At 39.0% G+C, this 14,713-nt stretch overlaps 1 protein-coding gene across 1 annotated transcript in view; it reads right to left on the bottom strand.

Annotated features, from left to right (window-relative positions):
• LOC127414760 (RIMS-binding protein 2-like) overlaps nucleotides 1–12,456 on the bottom strand; it is a 246,122-nt gene extending 233,666 nt beyond the window's left edge. Inside the window, exons 1-2 of the mRNA XM_051653018.1 lie at nucleotides 12,341–12,456; nucleotides 11,361–11,492 (exon numbers count right to left, since the gene is read on the bottom strand). Of these exons, the coding sequence (XP_051508978.1) occupies nucleotides 11,361–11,492; nucleotides 12,341–12,343 (135 nt within the window). The 5' untranslated portion in view covers nucleotides 12,344–12,456. The remainder of the gene's footprint in view (nucleotides 1–11,360; nucleotides 11,493–12,340) is intronic.
• Between the last annotated feature and the right edge of the window lie 2,257 nt (nucleotides 12,457–14,713).

The following is a 14,713-nucleotide window of genomic DNA, read 5'->3' as shown; positions in this document are numbered from 1 at the left end:
CAGTCCTTAGTTGCCAGAGACGACGTAAACCTACAGGCGCTGGACGGGAGTCTCAGGCGGCCCCGCCAGGTGGCGGCGTTTTGCAGGCACAGGTGCACCGCAACCACCTTATCCACCTGGGGAATCGCCGAGTACCCCCTGGCAGCCCCACCATCGAGGGTAGTGAGAGCGGAGGAGCTCAGAGACCAGGTCCGGGCAGTGAAAGGTGCCCGCCGCGACCTCGTGAGCTCCTCGTGCACTCTGAATACCCCCTGCACCCCCCCCCCCCCCAATACCCTTCTTTTCTTGCTTTAGCATGCCTTATTGTCTGTCTTAAAAAACTGCACACTTCTTCAAGTTGGAATTGATTGAAAGGGATTGGGCAACTCATTTCATAGTACAGGAACACATGCTGCAAAGGTTGAGGTTGCCTGGTGAGTTTCAGCAAGTCCCAAGAAGAAAGCAAGATATTTAATAACAAATTGCAACAAGGGGACTGTTCTTGCAATTAGTGTACTGTATGTCAATTTGTACAGAAAAACCCATCTGCTTAATGGCAATCACCTAACTACAGAGCCTGCTATGAAATAAAACACAACCTGAACAATCTTTTCATTAAAAAACCATTAACATCAACACAACAACTTGAGCAACATCTTTGTTTTAATCTATATTTTCAACATTCTGTGATGTAACAGATGCAGTGTTGTCACATCACACTACAGATAGACACATTACACCAGACTTAGATCACATCATTAAAGCCTATGTTAACAATTAACCAGCACGTGTGTGTGTGTGTGTGTGTGTGTGTGTGTGTGTGTGTGTTTCCTGTTGAAATGGCAATAGTTTTGGTGACTAGACAACAAATGGCAACTGTAAGCAATAGCAACATCAGGCTGCTGAATGAACTCTCAGTTTAACTGTCGGTTCTGCCACGCTTGTTTCCCCTATACAGATATTTTGTGTCAAAAACAATCGATCCAACAACAGCTGATATGGTACAAGCAAAGGAATCCTGAATAAAACAAAATCTGAAAACCATAACTCGCTTTTACTATACGTCCCTTACAAAAAGTACAGTCGCAGTACCATAGTACAGTAACGGTAATGGTAATGTTAGGTACCGTGGTACTTTGATATTATGGAGCCATATTGATAACATGGGATTTTCAGGTAATCCAAGGTATGTACATGAATACAATGGTACTACTATATCCAAAAAAAAAAAAAAAAACATGGTATTGTCAAGGTACCATTTCCGAAAAACCAAAAAGTACCATGGTGCTAACATGGTAATTTTTGCTACTTTTTTGTTAATGGTCATACTGATATCATTTTTAGGGTCTTTTGGATATGAATATGCAAAAAGAATGTGTTTAATACTAATGCAAGAAATGATAAGTCATAGTAACTGTCAGAAATTGGATCTAAAGAGAGTTCTGAGGATCCAGAAGTGGTGGTTAAAAGAGGACTATCTCTTTAATAGTACAACCTACTGTGAGAAACTGACACTGCTGCAATCTAAAATGGCTTTGGACAAAAGTACCCCACACAGCTATGTGTTTTACTGAGAGAGAAAGAGATACATCTCTTGTACAATGTGTTTAGCACATAGAGTATATGATCGCATAGCAGACTATTTACTATATTTATAACGTTACAGTGTACAGAGGCATCATGAAATTAACAGCCAAAGCAAGAACATGCACATCTAACCGACTATACAACTGTATTATAATGCATTAAACCACTATTTCAGACCAAAACATGCAATTCCTTTCCCATCAACACAACATGCTCTCAGATCAGCTGAGCGTGTGCATGAAAACAAGCGATGGACAGCGACTATACCTCTTCCGCCGCTCTTCCGGTATAAGACGATTCCTGTAAAGTCAGCCGTGTCCCTCTGTCATATTAAGGGACGACTGACGACTCCGGTCCGCTGTCCGTGGTACCCAGGCTTATTAGTTAATTAGCAACCGTCGAAAAGAGAGAAGCGCTCGAGCGGGCGGTACAGAAGAGACAGCGCGAGAGAGCGACACACACACGCGCGCGCGCGCTCGCGCTCTACACACTCACTTACTGCTGAAAGAGCGCATCAGTACACGAATACACTGCCTTTGGCGTTCACAGGCGCTTTCTCCCTTTCCCTCTGTATCTCTGTGCTGGATCAACGCTGAAAGGAACACCACTGCCCTTTTCTCACTCTCTCTCTCTCTGTTTCACGCGCACACACACAGAGAGAGAAGCACGCACAAGTGCAGATCCAGTGCATCTTACAGCAGTGAGCATTGGTTCACTTTGACATCTCTGTCATGCAAATGTGCGTTTCTCATTCCTGTGCAATTTTCAACAGATGAGCACACTCTTCCACCCTGGAGGCAGCTGGAGGGGTCATGATTGGATCTGACAAGGTCAAATGAAGTGTTTTTGACTTTTCATTCTCATTCACTCATTCTTCTCATGCAGCTTTTTTTCTATTATGCTGCGAATTCTATGCTTTCACTAATATGTCTGATTTGACTACACAGTATGGATTCGTAAATGAGGATCTCTTGTGAGAACACTCTCTCTCTCTCTCTCTCTCTCTCTCTTTCGCTCTCTCTCTCTCTCTCTCTCTCTCTCTCTCTCTCTCTCTCTCGCCTTCTCTGATGCTTGCACGCTTACTCTTTCCACCCTTGAGTGAGCTTGACCAGTCATTTATCTCCCACTGTGCAGAGGCAGAACCATTCCCAACAGCCCTGGCCAATCAGAGATCTGGGATGTAGAAGCAGCAGGGTATTAAGGTGGATTATTTGGACAGTTCAGGGTTTCCCCAGACTTGGCATTAAAACAATTGGGCAAGACTGCCCTCTGTGCCAAACTTTGGTACTGCACAGAACACTCCTAATGTGCTTGCAGCAAGGTGCCAACAGATAAACAAATTAATGAGCATGAGGAAAGCAGAGCGTCCCATAAGAATGTGAATGGTTGGACTGAGATTACAAAAGAAAAATCTGTACAATTACATTGCAAAGCCTAACAAGAAGCAAAACAAGCTTTGGATGCTCATAATGCTGCTGCCTGGCAACCATGGCAGTTATTATGTGGGTTGTCTCTCTCTCCTCTTTCTGTCCCTTTCTCCCTGATTCTTTCCAAAAAGACCCTTCGGCTGCCCCATGTGAAAGATAGTATTGCATAACCATAGCCAAATGGCAACACTGTAACAACATATAAATCTACACAGATTCCCCTCACTAAACGGCAGATCTGGACATTAAGTGCTGACCTTTTTCTTCGCAATTTGTGCGGTAATTTTATAGAACAAATTTTAACATGGTTAAATGTGTTAAACTGAAAGGAGACTACCAGGGTTGTCTCAATACCATTTATTTATTATTTTTTGCAGCAGCAACTATTTGTGCTAAGAGCAACAAAAGCATCTTCATTCCACTAAGCGCAAATAGTGTCAGATGCTATTTGCACTCCTCATTTAATACTAACATCCAGTATCACTGCAGTGTTTATTGTGTTTATTTAGAGTCCCACAGACACCTTACACCAAACTCTACCCATAAACCTAACCCTTACCCAACCTTACAAAAATTAAACATGGTTTTACTACAGTAAACTACAGTGAATCAGCCCAGTCAGCAGGAGAGGGATAAAGAGGAGCCAGGGACGCCAGTTCCAGAGAGAGAGAGAGAGAGAGAGAGAGAGAGAGAGAGAGAGAGAGACGCACGTGGCAGCGCTGTATGTGTTTTATGTTATGTGTAAGTTCTGTTATGTAATTAAAGTTTCGTTGACTGCTCAGCCGGTTCCCATCTCGCATTTTTACGATGTACATGAGCGCAGTTTTGGACCTGAATCTGATACCAGTATCATTATCGGGACATCCCTAGAGACTACTCTTATTGGTAGCAGGAAGCACAAACAGAAAAACCAAAGTATTTAATAAACAAAGATGCAAGGATGGAGGATGTGTAAAACTTTGTGAATGACATGCGTTTGAATCCTCTGGTGGTCTGTGTGCCGACAAAGCCAAAACACAGTTACTACTCCAACACTGAAACTGAGAAAAATGGCTTCAGAAAGTTTTCATTGTAGTTTTGATTTTGAGTGTAGTTGAGCCAAACTCATTTGTCAAGGATCAGATTATGGTCTAGACCCAATTTCGATCATAACTCAGTTCTGACTAAATGTGTTGTAGTTATTGTGTTTTGCCTTTGCAAAATACTTCTGCAGAGTTTGGTTAGAGCAGATTGTGTGTGGACCTAAATATAACCAGGCTCTATATTCTAGGACTCATTAACATCTCTATAACATTCTTGTCAAATCAATGTTATTTGCCCATGAGTATAAGTGATCAATTTTCATCCTCTTCAAGCCTGAACCAGAAAAGGTGTCTGTTCACAAGCACTGTAGGTTAAGTTGAAGGATCAATACAATCTTTGTTTAATAAGGGACTGAAGAAGACTGAGTGGCTCTGCTACAAAGGCATCAATCACATGTTCAACTGAGACTAACCCTCACCAAATGGCATAAATGATGCTTTCAGTGGGCACTTCAAGAGGAGAACAATCATAATAGTCCTGCTGTAAAGTCATTCCAAACAGAGCTTTATTTTTGAGCCACACATCTTTCAGCCCTCCAAAGCTGGTAAAGTCTTTGAATGGAATAGGGCATAGAGATGATCACTTCTGAATGGAACACACCATGTTGTCTCAGCAGGTCATCAGGTGATTTCAGGGAGAAGTGAATGCTTGAAAGAACAGATGAGGTGGAGTATGGGATGCAGTTAAAAAGGGGGTTGAGAAGGGTGAAAGAGGAAGAGAGCATTTGGTGCGGATCAAGGAGAAGGACAAGACCTTAGAAAACCAAACTATGGTCAGGACACAGGCTAATCCAATAATACTTACAGTATAGCTTTGTGGTTACTCATGCCCACAACTGTGCTAAGAGTTAAAACATTGCAACCTTAACCATTATACTCCAATTTTTTTTTTCTTTTAGAATAAAAACATGTAGGCCTAAACATTTTTAACTTTGGAGTATTTTATACATATATCATCTATTTTCCAAATACTCTGCCACAAATACATGAAATCACAAATATACAGTATGTGGCTGAATGTCACAAAACCTGTCAAGAACATGTCCAAGTCATATTTCACCTCAAAGTCAAAAGAAAATAAAGAAATGTCATGTCTTTTGTGCAAATTGTATGTTCAGTAAGGTACTTGGTGAAGTAAACGGGGCCAGTCCACAAAACAGCAAAATACACACTGTTTCAAAAGTAAAGCCATAGAAAATAAATATGATGTATGTTATCATGACTGTAGTGTGGTAAAATCGCTTTATAACCTTGTCTGTCTAAAGTTATATCCAATATTTCAAACTTGTTGTCATGACGACATAACACCAGTAAGCCCTGTAATCCCGGTAATTTTCATGTGATGTCCACACAAAGATGCCAAGAAGAGAATTGACATAACTTCCTTGTTTACACAGAGTAGATTTGTAGGTTGCAAGACCGTTGTCCTAAATCAGAAGAGGAACAAAAAGGAGTTAATTCAGTTGTAGAATGTGGTTGTCGCTCCTATAAATGACCGAACTGTGTGTGTACAGAACATGAATAAACTCTAAAAGGTGCACCGGCAATCTTATTTAGCTGCATTGTGCATGTGGCCAAAGTTGTCTTCTTCTTGTAGTTTGCATACGTTCATGATGTCCAACGATGAAAAACAGCCAGAATCAGTCTAATACAATGGTTCCCAAACTGTGTGCTGGCTAGGGGAGCTGCAAAATATCTGCTTAGTTTAACATTTTTATGGCCACTACTTAAAAGTACCGGCTTTTGCTTAAATGCGTATGTCTTTGCGTGCTCTACTGCGCTCGTTTCTCGTGGTGAATGCAGCTGTGTGCGCGAAAATTTAAATGCGCTTCTTCGTCAAATTGTCACTCCTGACACTAGATGAATGTAAACACAGCCTTTAATGCATTACGAGAGTGTAAATGTAGCCTAATAGACCTGCTGTAGCTGTTATAGGCCTATCGTTAATATTAATCAAACAGCAATATTGACAAGAAAAAGAGGAAAAAGCCCTCCTTATCCATGGCTGGATAAGGTGCACTCAGTATTTGTGTCATCTTAGACTTACACTGACACCTAGCGGCTTGGATGCAGCATCAATAATAAAATCAATAGTTTTCAGTTTCAGATGCTATTGTAGGAATGTAGTATTCACAGTCAGCCATGATTACTTTAATCAGTGAGTGAAAGTGTCAAATAACAGGATGGTTACTGAGATTAAACGAGTAGTATTCGGCTGGTCATGTGATTCTAACATGGCAGCCCCCATGTGCGGACCCTCTCCATGTAGATTAAAACAGCTTTTATAAGGTTACTGTTATGACTGTCTTCATTTTAATGTGAGTGGTCATGATTTCCTACATATATTGAAAAATTACAATTCATATCTTTAGGAGAAATGTTTTTAATGAGGAAAAAATTACTGAATGCACCTTTAAGCCCAATAAATTTTAATGACAGGTCTGCTTTACAGTCAAACTCTTGACTGTATAGAATCTGTATTAATGTGTTTTTTAATAATCACACAGTAAAGATTGTGTCAATAATTTAAGCAGTTTTGCATTTCATTAGATTACCTTTTTAATGTTTTTATATCACAATTTATGTTTTACCAAAGTCTTTCTAGCAAGTCAGTCCACTATCGGCCATCTTTGGAACACTCTCGGGTCACTTTCCAGTCATGTCAGTGCAGCTCTTATCCTCTTTTTTCTTTTTTTTTTCAATGTGGAATGCCCAATTCCCAATGCGCTCTAAGTCCTCGTTGTGGCGTAGTGGCTCACCTCAATCCGGGTGGCGGAGCACAAATCTCAGTTTGTGACCGTCAATCCACACATCTTATCATGTGGCTTGTTGAGCGCGTTACCGCAGAGACATAGCGCATGTGGAGGCTTCACACCATCCACCACGGTATCCACGCACAACTCACCATGCGCCCCACCAAGAGCAAGAACCACATTATGGCAACCACGAGGAGGTTACCCCATGTGAGCCTCCCTAGCAACCAGGCCAATTTGGTTGCTTAGGAGACCTGGCTGGAGTCACTCAGCATGCCTTGGATTCAAACTCGTGACTCCAGGGGTGGTAGTCAGCATCTTTACTCACTGAGCTACCCAGGCCCAGCTCTTATCTTCTTGAATGGAGAAAGACCAAAATCTCAAAAACGGTTGGTCAAGATTATGATCAAAGAACACATTTCAAATCAGCAATAAAATCTGACAATACTGGTATCATAAATTGTGATTCTTTACCTCATAGTACGTTTTAAAAAATAAAAAATAAATAAATAAATAAATAAAAAATATATATATATATATATATATATATATATATATATATATATATATATATATATATATATATATATATATATATAGCTAATGCGCATGCGCGTTCTAGAGTTGATTGACGGGATGTCTGAATCTTAAAAGGTCTTTCTTTCTACATCCGTTGACCGTTGGGCGCTCAGAGCTCCGTGGTTGGGCGTTCCAATTTCCCCCATTCATTTAAATAGAAGTGGTCCATCTCTGCTAATAATCTCTGGTTTTACTCTGTCAGATACTTCCGTGTTTTTACCATAGGTCAGAGCGTCACGGTCAACTAGCGTGTTACTACAGTAAGTCACCGTTTGCGGATACCATACAAATTAATGGAGAGAGCCGTAAACTGACACATACCTGTTACAAAATCATCCGTGACATACCTTATAAAACAACAGTTTTATCATAGTAAACTCCACACACAGTTCACTCCAAAAGGATTGTTTAGTATAAAACATGTTGAAGATTGACAGGTGGTCAATTTATTGTTTCCTCACAAAAGCAATTTATTCAGCGTCGGGAAGCATCATCTCCATAGACATCCATTCAAAAAGAACTGGCTCTTGTTTCCTCTCCACCCACCCATAGAATGTCAAAGTTATGCTGCATTATGCTATTTTTTATGCTAACCTTGTAAGCTCTCCCTTCAGACAGGCTCTAACTCTGTTCTCTATTTTATTACAGTTCATCAATAATTAATTTAAAAACACTTAAAGCAATGTTTAGGAGAAAAACTTCATTTAATTTGTTAATATATTTAATATTAAAGTTTAATAAGTTAATATTAAACTTTTTAAATAAAAGATTGTTTTCGATCGCATATTTGTTTATTTATTTATTATTCAGTGGTTGGGGTGCCATGAAAAAGAAAACACTATAAAGGGGTTAACCCTTGAGCTGTGTTTACATTATTGACCTAATTTGGTATTCCCGGTCAAAAATGACCAGCCTATTAAGAATTGCTTATAAATATCTCGTTATGCTTTATTATCACCAAATTTTGGATTAGATCTTTTTTTAACTTGTTTCTATCAATTAGCACAGGTTTTGTATTTCTTTTTAGAGCTTATTGATCGTAGGCCTCATTGACCTGAGCTTATGCACCTCCATTTTTAACTGAAAAAAAGCATTATTTGTGGATAATTTTGGCAATATTAAATAAAATATGAAAACATTCTGTACTATTTATCACACAAATGTGCGTTAATGTTTAACCAGGAAGTTTGTTTTGAAATGCTTTTATTTTGTACAAAATGGAGTCACACTTGTGGTGTTCCTGGTCAAAAATGACCAGCCATTGAAAATGAATGGTGGAGATCAAAAATAAGAGAAAAACTGAGTGTTCAAGAGTAGGTTCACCATGTTCATGTTCACATATCTGTGCATACATATGTGCAAACATAAAGGCCTCGGACCTGTGCACGTGAACACACACACACACACACACACACACACACTCACACACACCAGAACTGTCTTTGCCCTACAGTGAGGGTTCACTAGCATTGTGTGTTGCAAATGCTAAGCACACATTTGCAAGGCACATGCAAAAAGTTATTATCATGTGCATGTGCATGAGGACACAAAACCACCAGATGTTCGTTGATTTGGTTTGTTGTTAATTAGAAAATATAACAGAAATATGAACAGTGTTGGTATTTTTGTTCCATGAAATGTTCTTTATATGACAGTGTTAATGTATAAATAAGCTTATGCCAGTTTTCTTTGTCACAATGGTCAGATTTGACAGGGAACACCACAAGTGTTTGTGCCCCTTTTCAGAAAATGAAAGCATTTCAAAATAAAAGTCCTGTTTTTGTGATCTTCCCCATTCATTTTCAATGGCTGGTCATCTTTGAACACCACAATTCTATTGATTCTGTTAGAGAGGGATCACTGTGGGGCAAAGACAGTACTGGTGTGTGTGTGTGTGTGTGTGTGTGTGTGTGTGGTAATGTTGGATGGATGAATGGATATTGGATGCAGTTCAGGGTAGGATAAAGTTCATCTCTGTGAAAAAGAAAGCATGTAACACTCAAAAGAGTTTGTGCATGTACCTGAGTATGTGTGTGTTCATGTGTGCACACATGTGTGTGTGTGTGTGTGTGTGGAGAGAGAGAGAGAGAGAGTATTTACATGTTTATACTACATTGTGGGGACCAAATGTCCCCACAAGGATAGTAAAACCTGAGATCACCTACATTGTGGGGACCAGCCAGCGGTCCCCACGAGGGAAATGGCTTATTAAACATACTAAACGGTGTTTTTTTGAAAATGTAAAAATGCAAAAAGGTTTATGTGAGGGTTAGGTTTAGGGGTAGGGTTAGGGTTAGGGGATAGAAATTATCGTTTGATCTGTATAAAATCCAAAAATGCATGGAAGTCTATGGAGAGTCCCCACAATGATATAAAAACATAGTATTAGTGTGTTAGTGTGCATGTATGTGTGTATGTGCACGTGCACAGATCCGAGGTCTTTTTGTTTGCAAGCACACATGCACATTTGTGAACACCAACATGTAAGAAAGCATGTAATACTCAAAGAGGTTGTGCATGTACGTGAGCATGTGTTTGTGTGTGTGTGTGTGCGTGTGTGTGTATGTGCATGTGCAGAGATCCGAGGCCTTTATGTTTGCAAGCACACATGCACATATGTGAACACAAACATGGAAGAAATCATGTAATACTCAAAGAATTTGTGTTTGTACGTGAGCATGTTTGTGTTCGTGTGTGTGTGTGCTAGTGTGATTGTGTGTGTGCGTGTGTGTGTGTGTGTGTGTGTGTGTGTGTATGTGCGCGTGCACAGATCCGAAGCCTTTATGTTTGTAAGCACAAATGCACATATGTGAACACAAACATGTAAGAAGCAATGTAATACTCAAAGAGTTTGTGCATGTACATGAGCATGTGTGCGTTTGTCTGTGTGTGCGCATGTGTGTGTGTGTTATTGCGCATGTGTGTCAGTGTGTGTGTGTGTGTGTGTGTGTGTGTGTGTGTGTGTGTGTGTGTGTGTGTGGTAAAATTGAATGGATGAATGGATATTGGATGCAGTTCAGGGTAGGACAAAGTTCATCTCTGTGAAAAAGAAAGCATGTACATAATACTCAAAAGAGTTTGTGAGAATGTGTGCGTCTGTGTGTGCGTGTTCCAAAAAGAAATACAAAACAAGTTGATAAAAATATCTAATCCAATATTTGGTGATAATATATCATAATGAGAGATTTATAAGCAATTTTTATAGGCTGGTCATTTTTGACAGGGAACACCAAAAGGTGTGAAACCCCCCCTGTGTGAGCAAAGTCAGTAAGTTTTAGTCAAATAGGATAATATTAACTAGCATTTTCAGGCAAAAGAAAATCCTCTTCGGGTCAAAATGACCGGAACACAACATGAGGGTTAAAAAAGTTTGGGAACCACTGTTCTAATAGAAGCTAATAGAGTCTGCGTCGTATTTACCTTCGGAAGTACTGGCGCCACCTAAAGGAATACGTACGTCGTTGACGTAACTAAGTTCATCCACTTAGAAATGTAATCCCAACACACAAATGACGATATAGACCACTTCACAGGTCAAATAATACAAGTGTTTTATGTAAGAATTTAAGTGCTTTAACAAATGAATGAAACGCTGGCACTGTTTACTTCCATTTTAAGTGCCTTACTCTAACCCTGATTTTTGCTTTCCTAAAAAAAAAAAAAAAAAAAGAGGCCAGTCAAAATTATGTTTTGTGGTAACCAACAAGTGCTGTAGATTGAGCTTAATTTGCAGCCTATTGAACCCTGATTCCATATGAATAAAGGAATGTCAAAATGCAAAATGCAAAAAAAAAAAAAAAAAAAAAAAAACAACTTCAGAATGGTCCTAAAAATAGGCTTTGTTTTATTTATCTATATGTTTGTTTGTTTAGTTAGTAAGTTAGTTAGTTTTCTTTTATTTTGTGAGATTCACCCATGTGTTGGTTTGGCTTTTGATTAGCTGACAGACTCACCTTATCCTTGGTCCTGCCAGGTCCATTAGTTCTATTAGAGATGACTGACAGCTGTTTTTGGACCCACTGCAATTCCCTTTGGGACTGTTTGAGAACATCCACCTCATGCTGCCTTTCAGCCCCCATCATCTCCTACAAGACAGACAGTCACATGTCACTTAGGCATACATACTGTACAAACACATACATAAACATGCAGAACACACACAAAAACGTGTGCACACATAAATACAGGATACACTTTGTACATCATGCATATATTCACCCCTAGACATCTGACATCATGCACAGTCCCCTGTTCAATTAAACACACAGAAGCTCTCAGCCATGCGATCAACTTCAAATTGTCCACTTCACAGACAGCAGCAGACATAGCAGAAACCATTCTCATGAGCACATTTATGAATACACAATATTTTACACACTATCTAACAAGCAAAAACACTCTTCCCTAACAATGTAAGCAACAAACATAAGAAATACACAAACACTTACTGCAGAAATAATTGTCTTTATCTGAAAAAAGTATTTTTGTCTTGTTTTTGAGTGAAAATCCTTAAAAACATGATAACTTTTCAAAACATCCTTAAAACAAGATACATTTAATAAAGAAGCAAATAATAAATAAATAAATAAATAAAATTCTTACCCCACTGGCATTTTTTTTCTTCTCATAAATCTAACAAAATAAAACATGGAAAACTTAATTTAAGATATATTCTCTAAAATGACTTTTAGGCATTTTCACTGTAAAACAAGACAAAAACAAGATATTAAGAAAATAATTTCTTCCAGTGCACAACAGACATCTGCCAAGATTCTGTGTACACTACATCCTCATACTGTACATGACACCACTACTTACCACTACAGAAGTATACAATACAGAAGTGCAATACATTCAATAAAATCCAAAGCCTGCAATCTAGTAATAATTTACATCTTAATCCACACATCTGTGAAGCAGAAGCAGTACATACCATGTCCCATAATCTATGAATAATCTACACATTGGAAGCCCTGCTGTCTGTGAACTCCAGCAAACCGCTCCATGTCCAGCTCTTAAGCGTGTTTACCCACAGAGCTTTAGTCCAACTTCACAGAGGCTGACGGTGATGTCACAGAGCCAGCGTGCCACAGGCCGTGTGGGATTATTAATATCTGTACTTCGCTAGAGTTACATAACAACGGATGCTGGATTATATTTTTACTGTACAGAAAATGGCCATTAAGACTGACCTGAGGAGGGACAGGAAAGAGAGATGCCCTCCCAGAGAGTAGCAATAATCTCCTTTGATAACGTTGCATCTTAATTGAATTTGAGCAAATGATAGTGGAGAAAGATAACAGCTGAACAGATGTGCAGTGTAGTAGTGCCGAGAGGCCACATGGCTTGCCTGGAACAGGGCAAAGGCTATGAATAGAGTTACTCTATAGCAGTCCACTGGAAACAGGATGCTGCCTGAGGCAAACAATGTAGAACAATCCCTTCCCTCCAAGCCTACAGAAAACCTTGCTGCCCTCCACAAATCAATTACACACATTCTGTATGAACCCTTCAACTGTCCTGTTACTTCCAGCTAATTTTAAAAGTTCACTACATGCCACATTACAAAGTAGACCTTACTGACTGTAATTCTGTGCAATGCTAGCACATTTTCTGCTGTGTGGTCGCCCGAGATGGAAAACAAGAGGTTGAAAATGAAGCTTGTTTTGTTTATGCAATCACATGATACAGTCCAACACCAGTGTTCCCTAATAATTCAAGTGGATGATTTTAATCCAAGTTCATTTTATTCAGTTCACAATGTTTAAGCCCTCTCCCTACCAAGTGGATTTTTGCTCAGTATTACAAATACTGAAAATACAACACCCAGCAGCTAATTTCTGGTTGTATTCTTTCGGATGCCTCTTAAAAGTAGCTACTAGACAAAATACCAGTCATTTAGAGCTTAAGAATTAAAGGGATAATTCACCCAAAAATGGAAATTCTGTCATCATTTGCTCACCTTCATGTAGTTCCAACTGACAGCCTCAGTCCCCACTGACTTTAATTGTATATATAATTCTTCAAAAATGTTCCTCTTTTCTTCAAAAGAAAGTCATAAGGGTTTCAAACAACATGAGGGTGAGTAAGTGATGACATCATTTTCTTTTTAGGGTGAACTATCCCTTTAAATTCCCATGAAAGGAATGCAGTTAATCACATGCAATAAAAACTTTTCTAGAACTTAATTCCATTTCTGAACATGAAAAGAGAGCAAGAATCTTCAAAAAATAAATAAATAAATACAAGTAGAGAAATTAAAGACAAAGTTGCATTTAAAAAGCATCCCCTACAAACATCATTCATTATCTGTTGGATACACTTAATATATAATCTCGATAATCTTTTCAAAATGTAAGAAGTGAAAATGTTCACTCATACCTATATGCATACACTCACTTTTTCCTAGTTGTCCTTGCCTGTGGTTTCAGTACGCCACTGCTCAGCCAACCAATGACACACACAGAAGGGGAGATGAGCACTGGCTGTTTCATCACTCACTGTCTCTCTTTATTCACTCACCCTAACCAAGTCAGGTGAGATTTAATTTATTTATTTCTCACTGTCCTGATGTGTCTGTGTGTGTGTATGGATGCTCACTAACTCTCTGAGGCAGGAACATTTTTGTTACATAATGTCTGTGCCTCTGCCCACTCACAACTCAATAGTGGAGCTAGGATGTCTTGAATGTGTCATGGCACGTGAGGCCTTAAATCAGATTTCATTATGTAGTGCCTATGCATATCAAAACACAGTTAAAACAATGAATTACAGGGACAGTATCTAGACTGTTTATGGTAAATCTGGCTTTAAATGGGCATTACTATTTCTTTGTCTTTCTAAGTAATGAACAGCATTTCATGGGATAGTTCACCCAAAAATGAAAATTCTCTCATCATTTACTCCCCCTCATGCCATCTCATATGTGTATGACTTTCGTTCTTCTGCTGAACACAAATGAAGTTTTTTAGAAGAATATCTCAGCTCTGTAGGTCCTCACATTGCAAGTGAATGGTGGCCAGGACTTTGAAGGTCCAATAAGCACATAAAGGCAGCATGAAAGTGGTCCACACAACTCCAGTGGTTTAATCCATGTCTTCAGAAGTGATATAATAGGTGTGAGTGAGAAACAGATCAAAATTTAGGTCCTTTTTTACTATGAATTCTCCTCCCTGACCAGTAGGTGGCGATATGCACAAAGACTATGAATAGCCTAAAACAAAAAGAAGAATGTGAAAGTGAAGATTTATAGTCATTTAAATAGTTGTTATTAAGAATTCATGGAAGTTTTAGCTCTTTTACAGTG

This window comes from Myxocyprinus asiaticus, chromosome 24 (genome assembly GCF_019703515.2).
Source record: "Myxocyprinus asiaticus isolate MX2 ecotype Aquarium Trade chromosome 24, UBuf_Myxa_2, whole genome shotgun sequence".
In the NCBI taxonomy this organism is placed as follows: Eukaryota; Metazoa; Chordata; class Actinopteri; order Cypriniformes; family Catostomidae; genus Myxocyprinus; species Myxocyprinus asiaticus.
This window is presented reverse-complemented; position numbering and strand designations above follow the sequence as displayed.